This window comes from Phacochoerus africanus, chromosome X (assembly GCF_016906955.1).
Source record: "Phacochoerus africanus isolate WHEZ1 chromosome X, ROS_Pafr_v1, whole genome shotgun sequence".
Taxonomy (NCBI): Eukaryota; Metazoa; Chordata; class Mammalia; order Artiodactyla; family Suidae; genus Phacochoerus; species Phacochoerus africanus.
In genome coordinates, this window is record NC_062560.1 from 15,849,105 (window position 1) to 15,867,766 (window position 18,662).

Here is an 18,662-nt window from a genome sequence, read left to right on the forward strand (position 1 = left end):
TATGTTAGTTAAAATAGTGCTAGTGCCACAGACTAAAATCATAGTCATTGAATCTCTGTACTCTGTGGCTCTCTCCAGGGTTGTTTCCTGATGTGAAAACTTGCTAGATGTTTATAAGCAAAAGTTATATGAGAAATAAGATGGCGCTCTGTCTGTATAATCTAACAGTTCACTGGCCAAAATCTACAACTACACTAGATAACGCGGGGAGGGGGGAGGGGGGAGTGTAGGATATTCACATCCTCGCCTCCGATCCTTAATCTGCAAAACTGCAGCAGTATTTGAGGCATTGCAGCGAGGCTTTTCTTCAAAGGAAATGGTACGTTGTGAAAGGATGGCTGGGTGGATCAGAGGGGGAGGACCACAGGGCGTGCTGATCGAGAGTTGGTGCTCTGGACTCCTCTCGTGTTTTGGCGCTACCATTTACTCGGTGTGTGGTCTTGGTAAACCACTTCCCTAAGCCTCAGTTTCTTGTTCTGCAAAATGGGAATAGTGGCACCTACTTTGCCGTTAGTGTGAAGATGAAAATAGATGCTGCATATGAGGTGCTTGCCACGCCTGGCACTCGGCAAAGTGATGAATACGTGTTATCTAACCTTCTCCCTTATCTGTGGCGGACATTCAGAAAATTTAGTTTATCTTAATAAGCAGCAATTGTGTGTTGCTCATTAGACCCAGGGATTCCTGTGGTTTGGCCTTTAGCATTCTTAGCTGTTGAAACTAGATCCCTAAGCCAGCTTGGCCGTATGACTAGAGGCATCTTTGCAGATTTATTTCCGTGAAGAAACTGACAAAGCGCTCTGTTAGGATGTTATTTTAACTAAGTTCACTATAGGATAAATCAGAAGGATTTATTGTAACTTTCAGTGAATCTATAGTTATTTCAACATAAAAAGTAAAAAAAAAAAAAAAGAATAAAAGGGTTTTTTCCCCCTCTGATTTCATAGGTGAGGGAGAGGACCCAGCCTTTAGCTGTTGGCTGCCAGTTTGGTTAGCGCATGTCAGGGTGGCTCTGGTCAGTGTAGCAGAGCTCCGGTTAACCATTCTGGCTGTGAGTCAGAATTGATACCTTGCTCAGTCATTTAAACATGTCTTGTTTCCCATGTGACAGGTACTTTTCTAGGTTCTGGGCATAGAGCTGTGATCAGAATAGAAAAACAATTTCCTGTCCTCCTGGGCCTTATTTTAGAATGGGAGCGAGGTGGGAAACAGCATGTAGATGAGATTACAGAGCATGAAGCAGACTGGTTGAATGTGAAAAACTAAATTGCTGCGCTCTGGCTCCTTTTCTGGCTCCTTTTCTTCCTTCCTCATGTAACGGTTTGCCCAGTTCCCCCATGGCCCTCTTCTCTCTTTACTCTGTACCTCTTCCCTGAGAATCTCCTAGATACTCGTGAAGGATGAACTCGTGTCAGCTGAGCACAGAGAGGTGGCTGTGAAGACATGCCCACCTGCTGCCCCCGTAGATAGTCTGTGTGAGCTGTCACGTTATAAAGCTGTTGGGGCTGAGGATGGTCTTGTGTCATTAGGTGGACAAATGTAGGACAAAGATGGCTTCATGGTGCCGTCTTTGCTGTAGGGGTAGCTGTGCCATAGGGACCAGGCATGTCTGCCCTGGCCTTGGCCCTTGCTTGAAGGATGGATGCGTTAGAGTACAGCTGCTGTGACAAATAGGTCCTGCGGTTTCACACCTTCCCACAGTAGGTCTGTTTCTCACTCAGCCCCCGGGTTGGTAGGCAGCTTTCCTCCACATGGTGATTCAGGTGCCAGGGCTTCTTCTGTCCTGTGGCTGTGCTGTCCCCTTCTCAGGGCGCTGGCAGGGGCAAGCCTGGAGGAGGACCTCAGGCTGCTGGCCCTGCCGGCTGGGAGTGCAGGTCACTTGTGCTCCCGCCGCACCGGCTAGAACTCCGTCACATGGCTGGGGCTGACCACAGAAGTGGCTGGAAAATGGCATTCCTGGCCAGGCAGCCACGCAGTGACCCCTGTACTCCAGGCACGGTAGAGGACTGGGCTAATCGGAGGGCAGCCACCGTAATCCTCTGTGGAAGCACGGCTCTCTGTGACTCTCCTTTTTTCTGTGCCCCATGACGGATCAATCCCTGCGATCTTTGTTTAGGCAGTTTAACTGTCACGTGGTCTAGTCTCACCAGCCTGATAGCCAGCCTTCCTCTTTGGGGTGCGTGCGTCTTCTCACAGCTGTGCTCAGGAGATCAGGCTTTGATCGGTGGTTGCAGTATGGCATTCGTATTTCCACTAGGTTGTCGCCGCGGGTAGTTTTTGCTCCCCCAAATGGCTGGTTTGCCAAGGCACCAAAAGGATTATCGCACCGTCAGGTGAAATGGCTGCGCTCTCAGGCAGCATTTGTCGGAGGCCTCTGGGGTGGGATTCTATTCTAAAGCGAACTGTTCTGTGGTTGAAACGGTATACACCGCCTTCCTCAGTTCTCCCTGAGAATGCCTCCTTGCAATTCCTGTTTTTCAGCTATGTTTGATTTAAAGATACTTCAGGGGGTAAATGTCACCTTTTGGGATTTTATTAATAGTATTACTTTTTAATGAGTCTTTTGAAGTCTCTTTCATTATCAACAACCTCTTCTCCCCAGAGATAACAACTTGCAGTGCCAAAGATTTGCATCTCAGTTGAAACAAAACCAAGGGTTTGAATGTTTTCAATATAAGCAAGTCTAATTCTCCTGTGTCTAAAGAGACTGTATAATGAACCATATGCGTGTGGCTTAAGCGGACGGATCTGGAAGATTCTCTCTCCTTCCCTCCCCTTTTATGTTTTCTTAAAAACCCTTGCCGAGCTCAGAATAGGCAGTAAGGAGCAAGTACCTCCACCCAGGCAACCACAGGACTAGAGCTGGAGTGGAACTGGGCCGGCCTCTCGGTGCACGCAAAGGGGGGCTTCTGCTTCCGGCCGCACGGCCCCTCCAGCCCGTTCCCCAGCGCCTTCTGTCTTTATACTTAGACCTTCTCTCTTAGGCGACGGACTGACTCTGATCTTTGATTGTTAGGGTCAACTTTGGGCTTCGTTTGGCGGCAGCGGTTCCTGCACGTGGGGCCCTAGCTGCCGACAGAGGCCCTGAGCTGCTGCCCCTCTGCTCGGATGGGCCCTTGTCGGGCGGGGGCCCTGCTCGGATCCCTCTCACGCTGCTCCCTACCTCTGGGCCACCTTGCTCTCTGGCCGAGCTTGCTGACAAGGTCTTGATTGGTCTTCTGACCTCGAGTGGTTCCCCTCCATTCTCCTCGTGGAAATAGTCTTTCTGCAGCTCACATCTGACTGTTTCATTGTCCCGTGTCATACTTCGGGGTGGCTCCCGTTGGTCTTCTAGATACAGGCCGAGCCCCTTGTCACCTGGGCCTGTATGGTCTGCCGCATCGTGGGGCGGCTCCGCTCGCACCCTGTCTGCCCTGGCAGCCTGTTCTAACTGTATGGAGCCCACCCGAGCTACTTCGAGGAGCTGCCTATTTTCCGGCATTTCTAGGTGTCTGCAGCTGCTCTCCTTTTTACCTGCCGTGCCCTGCCCCACCGGTTGCCTCTCAGACCTGAGGCTGCTTCGTATCATCTAGAGGGCTTGTGAAGCCACAGACTCCCGGCCTCGCTCTGGACCTGATGACTCCCTCGGTGTGGGTAGGGCCCGGGCTCTGTGTTTCGGACAGTCCCCAGCTGCTCCAATGCAGAGGTGGGCGCTCTGCGGATCCACCCGTGCAGCAGCGCTGGGAGCTCCCCGTCTTCCCTCGCGGGCTCCTCACTGTCCTCTGATGGCCCTTCTCTCTTCCTCATGGGGCTCCAGGCTTCCCGGGAAGCCTCTGCCCACCACTGCATCCCTAGTGACCCGTGTCTGTCTGGGGTGTCGTTGGTGTTCAGTGAGTGTCTGTGAATGAGTGAGCGAGCTGGTCGCTGTTGATGCAGCAAACGTCACATCGTCCGCTTCCTTTGGGAATATTTCCGTGGGAGCTGCCCCTTCCATCTCCCCCTTCTGTCTCTGAAATCGCTCCCTTAATGGAGAAGGAATTGAGAGCGCCCCGTCGAGATCAGTCCGTGGGACTGACAGGGACTTCTTCGGCTGCACCTCAAGCTTTCACATGTGAAGTGGACTCAGGTTTGCTTTCATGAAGCACAGCATGGAGTAGTGTTTCTGCATCCCTTTCCTTACAAGACACACCCCTCAAGGGATGCGAGCCTGTCGCTGAGTGGCCCTCAGCCTGCTTTTGTTGGTAGTTTGTGTGCTGTACCGACGAGGGGCTCCGTGTGGAAAGAAGGGTCCTTTGATGTGCGGCAGTGCTCCAGCTGGAAACCAGAGTGAAGATACTGAAGAACAGTTTCTTTATTTCATTTCATTTTTTGACTTTGTGGGGCTGCACCTGAGGCACATGGAGGTTCCCAGGCTAGGGGTCGAATTGGAGCTGCAGCGGCCGGCCTACACCACGGGCACAGCAATGCCAGATCTGAACCGCATCTTCAGCCTACACTGCAGCTGGCGGCAACGCTGGATCCTGAACCCACTGAGCGAGGCCAGGGATCGAACCTGCAACCTCCTGGATACTAGTTGGGTTCACAAGCTACTGAGCCACAACGGGAACTCCATTTAAGAATACCTGGACTGTTGACATGGTGATACTTACCACAAATAAGGATTTATACCTTTTGAAGGTGCTCAAATCACTTGGTTTATCAAATCCGTTAAGAAGAGCCCGTGAGAAGCAAGGGAAAAGAGGCTGGGTTACCATGTTTCATGCAAGCCAGTAGAAGGAAGGGCTGTGTGTGGGTTGCCCATGGCCTCCCTTGTTGTTGTAAGGCAGGTTTGGTTTTAAGGAGCAAGAACTCTGCTTGCCAGCTTGAATTTTCTGGAGAAGGAGGGAGGTGTTGGGGTTCCCATGGGAATCCAAGGAATGAGAGACCAGGAGTGGCCTAGTGGTCCCCAGCAGTGGGAATCCCTGCTTATTCATGTTTGTTCTGCCATTAGCTGGCTGTGCCCTGGTTGCATGGAGTTTGCTTCGCTGCGTGCTCACCGTTCAGCTGCCAGCAACCACCCTTACCCGGGACCCTTTCTGGTACTTCTCTGCCTCACAGGCCCTGCGCATGCTCTGCTTCTGGCTCCCTCATGACTTGGAATTCCGGCTGGCCCTTGCTTGACACCACGGCCCTGCTGCGCCTCTGCTTGGTTAGGCTCTGCTTTGTCTGCTTGTTGATCTTTCCATCAGAATGAGCATCTGGCACAACTTGTGCACACTAGAGAAGAGCTTTCCATGGCAGATCATCCCAGCATCTGTGTGTCTCCCTGCCCTTACTCAGGCTCACTTGGGTGAGACTAGGTGTGCAGTGGGCCATGGGTGCACACGTGGTTACCAGGCCCATCGCTGTGGCAGAGCAGGGGGCTGGGGGACAGGCAGAGCATCTCCAGTGGCTGTGGGCCTGGCAGGTACATCAGAGAGCCCTTTGGGGCCGTGGGACTTGGGGATGGGTAGGATTTGAGCAGGCTGGGGTCCAAGGAAGGATGTTCTGACCCAGGAGGGGAGAGCATGTGCGCAGCCAGCTCCCTGCTCTGAGTGATGAACGAGCGGGCTGGACTACAAGGGCCTGAAAAGCCAGGTGGAGCAGGTGGATTTGTTTTGTTGAGCCACAGGTCATCCTGTAAACCTTTAAGCAGAGGAATCAGTCACTTTCTCCTGTCCCTTTGTGATTTCGTGATTGCTGCTGTCAGAATAGACCTGATCAGAGGCTACTGATGCCATTCAGGGGTCAGGTAATGGGGAGGAAATATAGTGAGCGGATGGTCGTGGGGCTGCAGAAGGAACACAGGTGGGCTAACGCCAACAACAGTGCCTGGGCGCGTGACAGCCCCGGTCCCAGGCGGGAAGGGGAGAGTATTCTAGGGGAGTAGAAGCTTCCCTGTCAGCCATAGGGAACGCAGCTGCCAGCCCTCAGCGTGGAGATTTTGGCAACAGATTAAAACAAAGGGCTGTTATTTGCTAACTGCAGGGGTTTACTGAAGGATGTGGGCCCATCCCTTAAGCTCTCTGAGCCTCGGTTTCTTCATCTGGGAAAAGGATGCTAATACCCTGCTATGTTTGCCTCGCAAAAGTCTCGAGGTGCTCAGATGAGACATGGCTGTGTGAAGGGCTGTGCAAATTTCAAAGCACTCTTATCAGCCTAAGGCATTTTAACTAATGGATAGTGACTTGCAAGGCATTTAAAAATGGTTTGATTTACATTGAGTGGACAGCCATCTAGTATGAAAACAAAGGTGGCATCTCAGGTTTGTATCACAGCTCAACCTTTTGTAGACTTGTTTCTTTTCCGAACAGCGTCAGAGGAGAGCCAAGTGGTCTTGGGAAGAATTACTTCTAGCACGGAGTGTGCGGTGGGGAGGTTGGGGGGCGTGGGCAGGGATGGCCTGCCGGCTTCCGGAGGTAGCGATTGGCGGGCCCTCCTCATGATTCATTCCTTGCTGGTGTGTTCAGAGCAGGCAGCTTGATGGCTTAGTGGTAGTAATTCCTCGCCCCCCTTTTTTTCCCCTGTTTCCATTTGTCTTAAAGGCTCACCGTCATTGTGTTCACCTTTTAGTTCCATGAAGTAGCACGTTAGCCTTAGGGTGGATGGGAGGGATGGAACAAAGTCCTGCACTGCTCCTTCCAGAATCCCCGTTTTTGCTTCTTTCCCCTTTGTCTGGCTGAGCTGTTTTCTCCTGCGCTGCTCTGGTTCTCTGGATCCTTAAACCCTCACATTGGGCTTGCACGCCCCCTAGTGGCAGGTCTGATGCACCCCCCCCCCCCACCTTGTTGTGGTATCATGACAGCCCGTCTCTGCTCTCATCTCCATTACTAAGTAGAATCCCCCCATCACAAATGTGAAAGGAGAGGTTTGGTGATCCTGACTTGCCACTCAAGTAGAACCTGGGGACATGGGACTTGATTCAGAGCTTTTGATTCCCAGATGTATGTAGCGGGCATGCCTCAGGAAAAAAGATACCGATATGATTATAGCTATCTTAGAGGGTTTTTTTTTGGGGGGGGGAGGGGGTTCTTTTTAGGGCCTCACCCACGGCATATGGAGGCTCCCAGGCTAGGGGGTCTCATCGGAGCTGTAGCCGCCAGCCTACTCCAGAGCCACTGCAACGTGGGATCTGAGCCAAGTCTGTGACCTACACCACAGCTCACGGCAACACCGGATCCTTAACCTGCTGAGCGAGGCCAGGGATCGATCCCGCAACCTTGTCGTTCCTAGTCAGATTTGTTTCTGCAGTGCCATGATGGAAGCTCCTAGAGTTTTTTTTTTTTAAATGGTTTAGAAAGAATCTTGATTATTTTGATCAAGATAATAATCAAAGAATCTTTGATTATTATCTACTCAGCTAATTTGAAAGGATCAAAATGTGGTGAATATTTGAAGAGAAAAATGCTTACATGTTTTTCCCTTTCATCACATTGGAAAATCCTTTTGTCACCCACAAGTGTTCACTATTTCACGTTCAGTCCTGTGAACAACTTTGGGGAATACAAAAATATGAGGCATGATGCCGGCCCTTCCGAAGTTTATATTCCAGTTAAATTCTAATCATGAGGTGTTTCAATTTATTCTCCTGAGTAGAAAAGTAAGTATAATGCTTGATAACTTTCCTTGGTGTTCACTGTTTTGTTTTTTGTTTCGCGAAAGACAGATCGTCTGAGCATTTGCTTACTGTTTTTACAGTCCTTTTCAGTGGAGAGAGAACTGCAGGATAACAGCAGTAATTACCCAGATGAACCCTGGCGGATAACAGAAGAGCAGCGCGAGTACTATGTCAACCAGTTCCGGTCCCTGCAGCCTGACCCGAGTTCCTTCATTTCAGGTGAGACAGGCTGGCCGGTGAGAACGTGGGTCCCGGCTCACTGTCACATGAGTAACAGCGCACATTTTGAGAAGTAGTTGACACAAAAGGAGTATGATCACTTTCTGTGATTTCAATTTGTTTGTCTCTGAGGTCGAATGTCTTAGCAACTATAAACCATGCAGAAAAACGCTTGGCAGTGATATTTGGAAAGTTATGAATCTATTTCAAAGGGGTTAAATGGGAATTTGGAGCACCCGGGCCAGGCCCCGTGCCTTATTACAGGAGCCATTCGTGCAGTGACTGTGGCACCAAGGTGACACCTTGAATTGCTTACTTATTAGGTCGAGGTTAGAGCAAGGACATAGTATAGCCTCCCAAAGAGTTGCTGGCACAGGTCTCCTTACGTTGTATACATCTTACAGTTCAACTTCGTGCTCATTTTCTTTGGCTCAAGTCTTTCTCCTCTGGTTTTTCCGAGAGAAAATATGGGCGGAAAATTGGCCAGCATTTTTATGTGCACATGTTAGTTCTTTTGGGGATCTGCAGAAATACATATTCTTGTTGCGTTCTCATGTAAAATTCAAGCTGCGAGGAATTTGATTTAATTCCCATGTGCCTACGTTTCACCTGGCTGAAGACTAAACAAACAGTGAAATAGTAGAGTCTGGAAGAAAAATTCATAAAACTTTCTTTTTCTACTGCGTTCGTGAAGAACAACAATATGTCCTTGATAATTGTAACCTGACACACTGAAGTGTGAACGAAAATTAACCTTCTCGTGTAATTGAAATAAACTTGTATAAATGCAGGTATCATTTTCTGATTGGTGATAATGGCTTTATTCGAAGGCAGAATATTGTAGATACAAGAAATCAATATTGATGACATGATTTCAAAAAGTAGGTAGAAATCCAGGTTGCATGTATTAACTACTTGCTAACCATACTCACTCTTCACAATGTACGGAGATATTTAGCCAAATATGAATAGGCGGGTGTTAGGAATATTTTTCTTTTAACTTTTTTCATTTTGAATTTCAATGCAGGCACAACAAGAGTCGGTAGCATAACAAACCCCTGTGTACCTGCCTATTACTAAGCTCTAACAGTTTGGTTTTCTCTATAGCCTCTTTCTGCCCAGATGATTTTGAAGCAATTACCAGATCCTTTCATTGGAAAATATTTCAGGATGTATTTGTAAAGATAAGGCCTCTTTTAAAAACATAACCACAGTTAGGAGTTCCTGTTGTGGCTCAGCGGAACCAAATCTGACTACCATCCATGAGGACCCAGGTTCGATCCCTGGCCTCGCTCAGTGGGTTAAGGAACCAGTGTTGCCATGAGCTGTGGTGTAGGTTGCAGACACAGCTTGGCTCTGGCGTTGCTGTTTGTGTAGGCCGGCAGCTTAGCTCCGATTGGACCCCTAGCCAACCTCCATATGCTGCAGGTGTGGCCCTAAAGCAAAACAAAACAACATAACCACAATTCACTGGCACATATTTAAAAAAACCCCAGAAAACCTCCACAGATTACTTCAAGTAATCAAGTCTTATTGTTCAGATTTCCCTAATTGTCTTACAAATGCCTTTTTAAAGAGTTTAGTTTGGCCAATGTCAAGCGAGGTTCATACACTGCATAGTCGATGTCTTTTTTTTAAAGAAACATCTTTATGTAGATGTAATGTACAAACTGTGACATTCAGCTGTTTAAAGTGGACAGTTCCTTGTTTTAGTGTCCTCACTGTCTAGCTTTAGAGGCCCCCCGCGCCCCGTAAACTACCCACGCATCAGCCCTTCTTCCCCAGCCCTGCCCTGGGTAACCCTTAGAGTGCTTTTGCTCTCTGCACATTTGCCTGTTCTGGGCTGTTCATATAAATAAAATGTGGTTTTTGGTGTCTGGCTGCGTTCACTGAGCCTCACATTTTAAAGGTTCATCCACGTTGTGCTATGTACCGGAACTTTATTCCTTTTCATGGCTGAATACTTTCACTCTGTAGCTCGGCCACAGTTTATTTATCTTTTCATCACCTGATTGCCATTGGGGTTGTCTTTACTTGTTGGCGATGAGGAATAATGCTGCTTCGAACGTGTGTATACACGTTTTTGAGTAGATGTATGTTCTTTTTTCTCTTCGGTATATACCTAGGAGTGGAATTGCTGTATTTATATATTTAATCATTTGAGGACCAGTCAGACTGTTTTCCAAAGTTACAGCACCATTTTACATTGCCACCAGCAGTGTATAAGGGTTCTTATTAATCCACATCCTTGTCAACTCTTGTTATTATCTGTACGTACGTACGTATGTATGTGTGTATGTATGTCTTTTTAGGGCCACACCCGTGGCATATGGAGGTTCCCAGGCTAGGGGATGAAGTTGGAGCTGCAGCTGCTGGCCTATGCCACAGCCACAGCAGTGCCGGATCGGAGCCACGTCCGTGATCTGTACCACAGCTCACCACAACGCTGGATCCTTGACCCACTGATCTAGGTCAGGGATTGAACCTGCGTCCTCATGGATACTAGTTGGGTTCCTTACCACTGAGCCGTGACAGGAACTTCTTGTCTTTTGATTTTAGCTGTCCCGGTAGATGTGAAGCGACATCTCTTTGTGGGTGAATAATGCCATTGAGCATTTTTTCATACTCTGTTTAGCCATTTGTATATTTTCTTGAAGGAATGTCTAATCAAATTCTTTGTCCTTTTTTTTTGGCTGCGCATAAGGCGTGTGGAAATTCCTGGGTCAGGGATCGAATCCGTGTCACAACAGCACACCCAGCCACTATAGTGACAGTGCAGGATCCTTAACCCACTGCACCACAAGGGAACTCCCTTTTGCCATTTTTTTAAAAAAAATTGTTGACTGTTAAGAGTTCTTTGTGTATTCTAGATACAAATTCCTTATCATGATCTGCAAATATTTTTTCCCAGTCCGTGGCTTTGTCTTTTTATTTTCCTAATGGTGTCTTGTGAAACACAAAACTTTCTAATTTCAATGTCCAGTTTATTTTTTTCTTTGGTTGTTTGTGCTTTGGCTGTCAGATCTAAGAAATCTTTGCTTGATGCAAGGTCATGAAAATTTATCTTTATTTTCCTCTAAGAAGGAATATATATTATAGTTTTATTTCCTGTGTTTAGGTCTTTGGTCCAATTTGATTTAATATTTGTGTATGTTATGTGATAGGGGTTCACATTTGTTCTTTTGCATGTGAATATTCAGTTGTCCTGCACTATTTGTTGAAAAAACCATTCCCAATTTAATTGTTATGGTATCCTTGTCAAAATTCTGTCAACATGCGAATTTATTTCTTTATTAATTCTGTTTCGCTGGGTCTAGCCTAATGTAGGCCACACTGTCTTGATTATTATTATTATTATTATTTCTTGTCATTTTGCCTTTTAGGGCCACTCCCGTGGCATATGGAGGTTCCCAGGCTAGGGGTCGAAGTGGAGCTACAGCTGCTGGCCTACACCACAGCCACAGCAACGCGGGATCCTTAACCCACTGAGCAAGGCCAGGAATCAAACCTGTGACCTCATGGATGGTAGTTAGGTTCGTTAACCACTGAGCCACGAAGGGAACTCCTGTCTTGATTACTACGGTACGTTTCTTAAATTGGGTGTGGGGGGGTTCTCCAACTTGATTCTTTTCAGTTTTATTTGTTTTGATTCCAGTTTTTAGGGGATGTGTTCTTACATTTTAATTTAATTTTTTACTCATAAAATATTAACAGTTCGCAAGTGGACTCTACAAAACAAGGTACATTCAAAGAAATCTGGTTTCTTTCCCTCTCTTCTGTACCCTGTTCTTCCTTTTTTTCCCTCCAGGTAACCATCTTATTTTATGGCTTATTTGTCTGCGTTTAAAAATAAATCCAGGAGTTCCCGTCATGGCGCAGTGGTTGACGAATCCGACTAGGAGCCATGAGGTTTCGGGTTCGGTCCCTGCCCTTGCTCAGTGGGTTGAGGATCCAGTGTTGTCGTGAGCTGTGGTGTAGGGTACAGATGTGGCTCGGATCCCGCGTTGCTGTGGCTCTGGCGTAGGCCAGTGGCTACAGCTCCGATTCGACCCCTGGCCTGGGAACCTCCATATGCCATGGGAGCGGCCCAAAGAAACGGCAAAGAGACCCAAAAAAAAAAAAAAAAAATCCAAATACATGTATGTGCGTCTATCTGTATATGTGTGTGTATTCTTCTCCATATTTTCTTAGATAAATGGTAGCTTATTAATTAAATTTTTCTCTACCTTGCTTTTTTTCACTTAGTATATCCTGGTGATTACTCTGTAGTCCTGTGTAGAGATATCTCGTTTCCTTTTTTTTTTTTGTAGCTACCGACCTACACCACAGCCACAGCCACAGCAACACGGGGTCCAAGCCGCGTCTGCAACCTACACCACATCTCACGGCAGTGCCAGATCCTTAACCCACTGAGCAAGGCCAGGGATGGAACCCGCATCCTCACGGATCCTAGTTGGGTTCATTAACCACTGAGCCACGACGGGAACTCCGATCCTACGTTTCCTTTTATAGCTGTGTACTGCTAGATGGAAACGGCAGTCATTTATTCAGCCAGTCTGCTATTGGGATTTCTTCTAGTCTCTTGCTATTACAAATTTCTCTTGTAAGTAGCCTTCTGCGTATGTCTTTTTATACTTTTGTCAGTGTATTTTTGGATAATTTAGAAGTAGGATTACCGGGTCAAATGCGATTTTACAAAACACCCTCTCTTTGGGGTTGTGCCCTTTTGTTACCCTGTCAGCATTGCATGAGGTGCCTCTTTCCCCATAATCTTCTTATCAGAACATGTTACTGAACCTTTGCAGTTTTTGCCCATCTGATAGGCAGAAATCATGTCTTGGTGTGGTTTTAATGCACAGATCTCTCATGAACAAGGTTGAACTTTTTTTTTCAATATGATTAAGAGTCAGTTGCACCTCTTGCTTTGAACTCAAAAAGCTCTACCCATTTTTTCTAAGGGTTGCTGGTCTTTATTTTGTGAAGATCCATATAGACTTGATGTGCTAACATTTTGCCACTGATGCAGCAAGACGGGGAGTAGCTGCAGTTGACTGGACGCAGAGACCCCTTGTAAGAAAAAGTCTGAATCCATGCTTTTGATCTTTGACTGCTGACAGCTTTTAAGTCTCCCTTCTGGAGTTCCCGTCGTGGCGCAGTGGTTAACGAATCCGACTAGGAACCATGAGGTTGCGGGTTCAGTCCCTGCCCTTGCTCAGTGGGTTAACGATCCGGCGTTTCCGTGAGCTGTGGTGTAGGTCGCAGATGCGGCTCGGATCCCACGTTGCTGTGGCTCTGGCATAGGCAGGTGGCTACAGCTCCGATTGGACCCCTAGCCTGGGAACCTCCATATGCCGCGGGAGCGGCCCAAAGAAATAGCAAAAAGACAACAAAAAAAAAAGTCTCCCTTCTGCCTCTTGGGCCTCACATGTGGCTCTCAAGTGGGTCTGAAAATGGCTGGAGAGAGAGCAGGGGAAGGAGGCTGGTTTGAGCTTTCTCCGTTGCTTGGTGCATGGATTCCGGCTCAGGGTTTGAACTTGTGTCGGCACCAAAGGCGGGAGCATTCGGCCTTTCTCTTGTGCTCCCTTCTCTGGCAAGCAGAGCGCAGGCAGAGCTGAACTTGTTAGCCATCAGCTTCCCTGTGGGCTCCTCCTAAGCGCCCTGGGACATCAGCGGGTGACAGTCTCTCTCTAGTGTATGAAGGCCAGGCCTGGACTCTAGCTGTTGGTTTGACCCTCTTGTGCTTTGAAGAAAGGAGATCAAGGGGGAGAGAGAAGAATGAAATGAGGGGAGAATGCCTGTATATCTCCAAGATAGCTGGCAAATGGGCTTTCAAGACATTTCTGACAAGTGTTTGACAAGGTGACTTCGCTGATGGCTAACAGTCATAAGTCAGCATTATTTCCAGGTTGCTTTTGGGGACAAGGCTCATGAGTTTACAGTGTACTTTGCCTTTGATCTTTCCTTTGCCCAAGGAGAATAAGTCTGCCTTAGGGTCCATTATAATCCTTTGTTTTAAGTCTGATTAGAAGACTTAGGGATCACTTAAGACTTTTGACTTTATCAGTTTAGAATAGAGTTTAAGGCTTTGGTTTGACTATTCTTTGTGTTAGAATTGAAGCTTTTGTATTGTGAAACTGGAGTTCCCGTCGTGGCGCAGCGGAAACGAATCCGACTAGGAACCATGAGGTTGCAGGTTGAATCCCTGGCCTCGTTCAGTGGGTTAAGGATCCGCATTGCTGTGAGCTGTGGTGTAGGTCGCAGACGCTGCTCGGATCAGATGTTGCTGTGGCTGTGGTGTAGGCCAGTGGGTACAGCTCCTAATCGATCCCTAGCCTGAGAATCTCCATATGCCGCAGGTCCGCCCTAAAAAGCAAAAAAAAAAAAAAAGGAAAAAAAAGAACTGAGTCTAAACATTTTAAGTGCAGTTGGATCTTGCAACTGTGTAACATGTAAAATGGAGCAATTACCTGATTTCACTTGATATTGATCAATTTGCATTAAATAAATAGCAAGAGGTTCCTGGATATGATTCTTGAAGAGCCACCAAGAGATCTTAAGACTCACCACAACTCTCTTTCTCAAGATGTCTGTCTTCTCTCTGGTGTGATGAGATGAATGGTATTAGTGTTTTTCTTTTTTGTTCTCTTTTCTACCGTGATTGTGCATTATTTTCACACCTTTCATTAAAAGTGCTTGACTGATTTTTATTTTGATAATTTTGATATTTATCTTTTGAATTTAGTAAACTTTGCAAATTTTCGGAAAAACGAAGGAATTGATAGACTTTTCATGTGTTTCATACTAAGTATTATGTCATTGCTTCTTTTACCCTCTTCTAATTTACATATTCTTTTAAAAGCTGTTAATATGTTGCCTTTAGTCATAGGATTTGTAGTTGCTTTGATGAATAAATGTTATATTTGTGGTTATATGGTAGAGATGCTGAATTAAAAAATTGTGATTCATTCACGTAAAATTTAAAGGCTATTCTAGATCAGTAATTAATGATTTATTGAAACAATGGCTCTTGACAGGTTCTGTGGCCAAGAACTTCTTCACCAAGTCAAAGCTTTCCATTCCTGAGCTTTCCTATATATGGTAAGTGCAGTGAAGTAGTGCCACGTAGTATGATACTGTCATATACACCCATCATGGAGCTCCTACTTTTTGCATTTTAAAACTCTAATCCTTTGGGAGGAAAAAAAGGAGTTCCCTGGTGGCCAAGCGGTTAAGGATCTAGCATTGTCATTGCTGTGACTTGGGTCGCTTCTGTGGTATGAGTTTGATCCCTGGCCTGGGAACTTTTAAATGTCATGGGCGTGCCACTCCCCCCCTCCCCCCAAAAAAAAACAAACCCACCCAAACTCTGATCTTTTGAATTAAAAAAAAAAAAAGAGTAAGAAATTGAACTTAGATTTTTTTTTTTGCTGTAGAGATTATTATATATGAAAGGCAGAATGGACAGTATCTGGCAATACTATGCCTTGTGTTAGCTCTTCTTTAGGAAGTAATTTCCTCATTATTCTCTTCATCTAGATCCCTTTTCAGTCTAAGCAGTTGTGTGGGCATTTGAGAATTTCCATCATGTATTTTTATTTTCAGATTTTTCTCCTTGATGTTGGTGCAAGTAACCGGGGCACCTTGCAAAGCTAGTCTTTATCATATTTTATGAGGCCAGGCGAACAGAAGGTCCACAAATGTTTTGGAATTAAGTCAAATTTGACCATTCTAGCTGCCTCTGAGCCTCGTAAATTTGGCTGGCGTTGACCGCTGTGGCCTGCATTGCATTTTGCTGCCCTGCCGGCAGGCCCCCGGCTACGGAAGGGCTCTGCCAGAGGGTCGGTTGGCGCTCTTTGTGTTTATGGAAACGCTCGGGGCCTCTTTCAACTCCCGACTATGTGTGGGCTGTTCTCCACAAGACTGGGTGGGAGGCCACGCTGCTGTAACTATAGAATTAAATCGTCAGAATATTTATGTAAAACCTTTCTCATGAGGATTTACAAACATTGTAATAGGATTTAAAATTGCTTGTCATGTTTTGCGCATCTTATTGGAAACCTATTCCATGGACACTTGCGAATGCCAGTGTACCTGGGATTCTTCAGCACTATATTCTACCACTATTTCTTTTTTAACGACAAGCCTTATTAGGTTTTAAAGCTAGGAAAAAGTGGAAGTCATCTTTTTGCAAAGAATACAGTCCGTTTGGGCAGAATTCCCAGTCTTAATTCTGGGCATGAGGGTTCCTCTCTTTTTGTTGAGACACACCCGTGTAAGCTTGGTGGTACTTTCTCCATCCGGCCTTTGCAACGGTTCCGTGGTGCCTTTCCTCGGGGAGCTTTCTAAATAATCAAGGGCGAGGTGGAGTTCCCGTCGTGGCGCAGTGGTTAACAAATCCGACTAGGAACCATGAGGTTGCAGGTTCGATCCCTGCCCTTGCTCAGTGGGTTAACGATCCGGCGTTGCCGTGAGCTGTGGTGTAGGTCGCAGACGCGGCTCGGATCCCGTGTTGCTGTGGCTCTGGTGTAGGCTGGTGGCTACAGCTCTGCTTGGACCCCTAGCCTGGGAACCTCCATATGCCGAGAGAGCGGCCCACGAAATAGCAAAAAGACAAAAAAAAAAAAAATCAAGGGCGAGGAGGCTATGAAGGGGCCAAAGGAAAGGTACGGAGCTGACCTTTCATGGTTTTCTTTCTGCGGTGATGGTAAACGCCGTCTCCCTCTGCTGGTCCCAATACAGGTGTGCCTGTCCCTGTGCCCTGAAGAGGCTGGCTCAGCTGATGGGCTCTTAGTTACCTGGGCACATAGCTCTGTGCTTTTCAGTGGGAAACAGTGGTTGGAGCGAAGATAAGCCTCTTCGAGACTCTCCCTTTCTTCCTTCCTCATCTGGTTCCAGCCTTCCCTCGTTGCTGGTTTTATGTGAAAACATAATTTAGCCAGTGTTTATTGAACTTACTTGTATTTTCCCCGGAGGGGATTCTCTAGCAAAAAAAAAAAAAAAAAAATTTTTTTTAGGGCTGCACCTGCGGCATATGGATATTCTCAGGCTGGGGATTGAATCAGAGTTGCAGCTTCAGGCCTACACCACAGCCACAGCAGGCAGTGCTGGATCCAGGCTGCATCTGTATCTACGCTGCAGCTCGCGGTAGTAACACTGGATCCTTAACTCACTGAGTAAAGCCAGGGATCAAACCTGCATCCTCACAGAGACTATGTCTGGTTCTTAACATGATGAGCCACGGTGGGAGCTCCTTAAGCACATCTTTGATACAACATTTACGTGACTTGAAAAGTTCAAGGTGTTTCCTTAAAGCTGAAAAATGAAGTGCTTATATCTGAGCTCAGGTAACTGAGTCACGGCCAGGATGACGGTAAAAGGGCGGTTGGGGCCAGCCCTTCCTCTCTTTTCCACACCAAGTCCAGGGCTCTTCACACCGTGCATTTACTGAGGAGTGTCAGCCAGCCGTGCAGCTGTGGGTCTCATTTGCCTTTTTGGGCTATAGTTGTTACTATTATTTTGTCTCATGTACTCTGTTGTAAAACAGATCTCCTGGAGAACCTCAAGAATTTAAATTTTTATTTATATATTGCTACTTAATGCAAGTGGTGTCAATTTTTCTTCCTCCATGTGGCCCCCTGGAGATTTTATATGGCTTCAAGGACGCTGCAGGGCCACCACCAGGGAGCCTGGGAGTAGTGTTCGCATGTTTGAGGCTAAGTAATTTTCCCCCTAACCCCCACGTTAGGTACTCATGACACTTGCTGTATTTAGGGAACTTAGCGATGCTGACTGTGATGGAGCCCTGACCCTGCCCGAGTTCTGTGCTGCGTTTCATCTCATCGTGGCCCGGAAGAATGGCTACCCACTGCCCGAGGGCCTGCCTCCAACTCTGCAGCCGGAGTACCTGCAAGCAGGTCAGGCCTCATCGTAAATCCGAAACCTTAGGCATTTTCCATCGAGACCTCACCAGAAACGTTTGCTTCTTAAGATGTTGTGTAGACACTTTGAAGAGTCCTTTGTATCTACAGTAGTTGTTCTTAACTGACATTCGACTCTTATATCCTTTGAGTCAGAGGGATGATCTGGGTACGTGTGGTCGTCTTTTTTTCTTGTCCTAGTACTCTCTGGATCCGTTCGAACCAAGGTCCCGTACTCTTTCACGGAAGCAGTGGAGTAGGCAACTCCTGAAACCCCAGCCGACAGAAAAGGAAGAGGGCGATCTTCCTGTAGAGCCAGCTGCCCACTTGGCATCTTCAGGCCTGTCCTAGTTTCCCAGAATGGCCTTGGGCAGTGGCATGGACGAGAACTCTTGTACCTAATGAGGAAGGTTAAAAATTACATGCAGTGAAATGTATGAAAGGCTGTCATCCTAAAGGTACACGTGATGATTGTTTTCCATGCAAACGCCCACGGAACTGCAATCGGATGAAGACATCGAACACTTTAGCATGCCCGAAAGTTGGCCTAGAACGCTCTGTCTTTTTCGTCAATAAAATAGTGTCTCTTGCCCTTTCAAAGGCAGTGGGCTGACTTCCAATGTTAATTCTATCACGCAGAAAAGTATAGCTTCCATCAAAAGGGTCCAGAAACAGCTGGCACTTTCAGCATCCTTTCTCACTTTTGTAGGGGAAGGGTCTAAGATGTAAGCGCCCCGTCGTCGATGTTAATGGGCCAGAGGGAGGCGTGTCTAAAGAAAGTGCGATTAGTCCGTAGTGCAGCTTACAGTCTCTGGGGTTAGATCTAAAAAAGGCCTTAGATGATCTTGTGTTGTCCCCTCCTCATAGTGGCACTAGATCCAAAGTGGCCAGTGTCGTATCGGATTCCTTCT

The 18,662-nt window shown here is 46.9% G+C and overlaps 1 protein-coding gene across 3 annotated transcripts in view; it reads left to right on the forward strand.

Annotated features, from left to right (window-relative positions):
• The window catches only part of REPS2 (RALBP1 associated Eps domain containing 2), a 247,421-nt gene that overhangs the window by 108,100 nt on the left and 120,659 nt on the right, over positions 1-18,662 (forward strand). For all 3 annotated transcript variants that reach the window (XM_047765004.1, XM_047765005.1, XM_047765006.1), the window contains exons 6-8: positions 7,696-7,834; positions 14,869-14,932; positions 17,606-17,748. In XM_047765004.1, the coding sequence (XP_047620960.1) occupies positions 7,696-7,834; positions 14,869-14,932; positions 17,606-17,748 (346 nt within the window). The remainder of the gene's footprint in view (positions 1-7,695; positions 7,835-14,868; positions 14,933-17,605; positions 17,749-18,662) is intronic.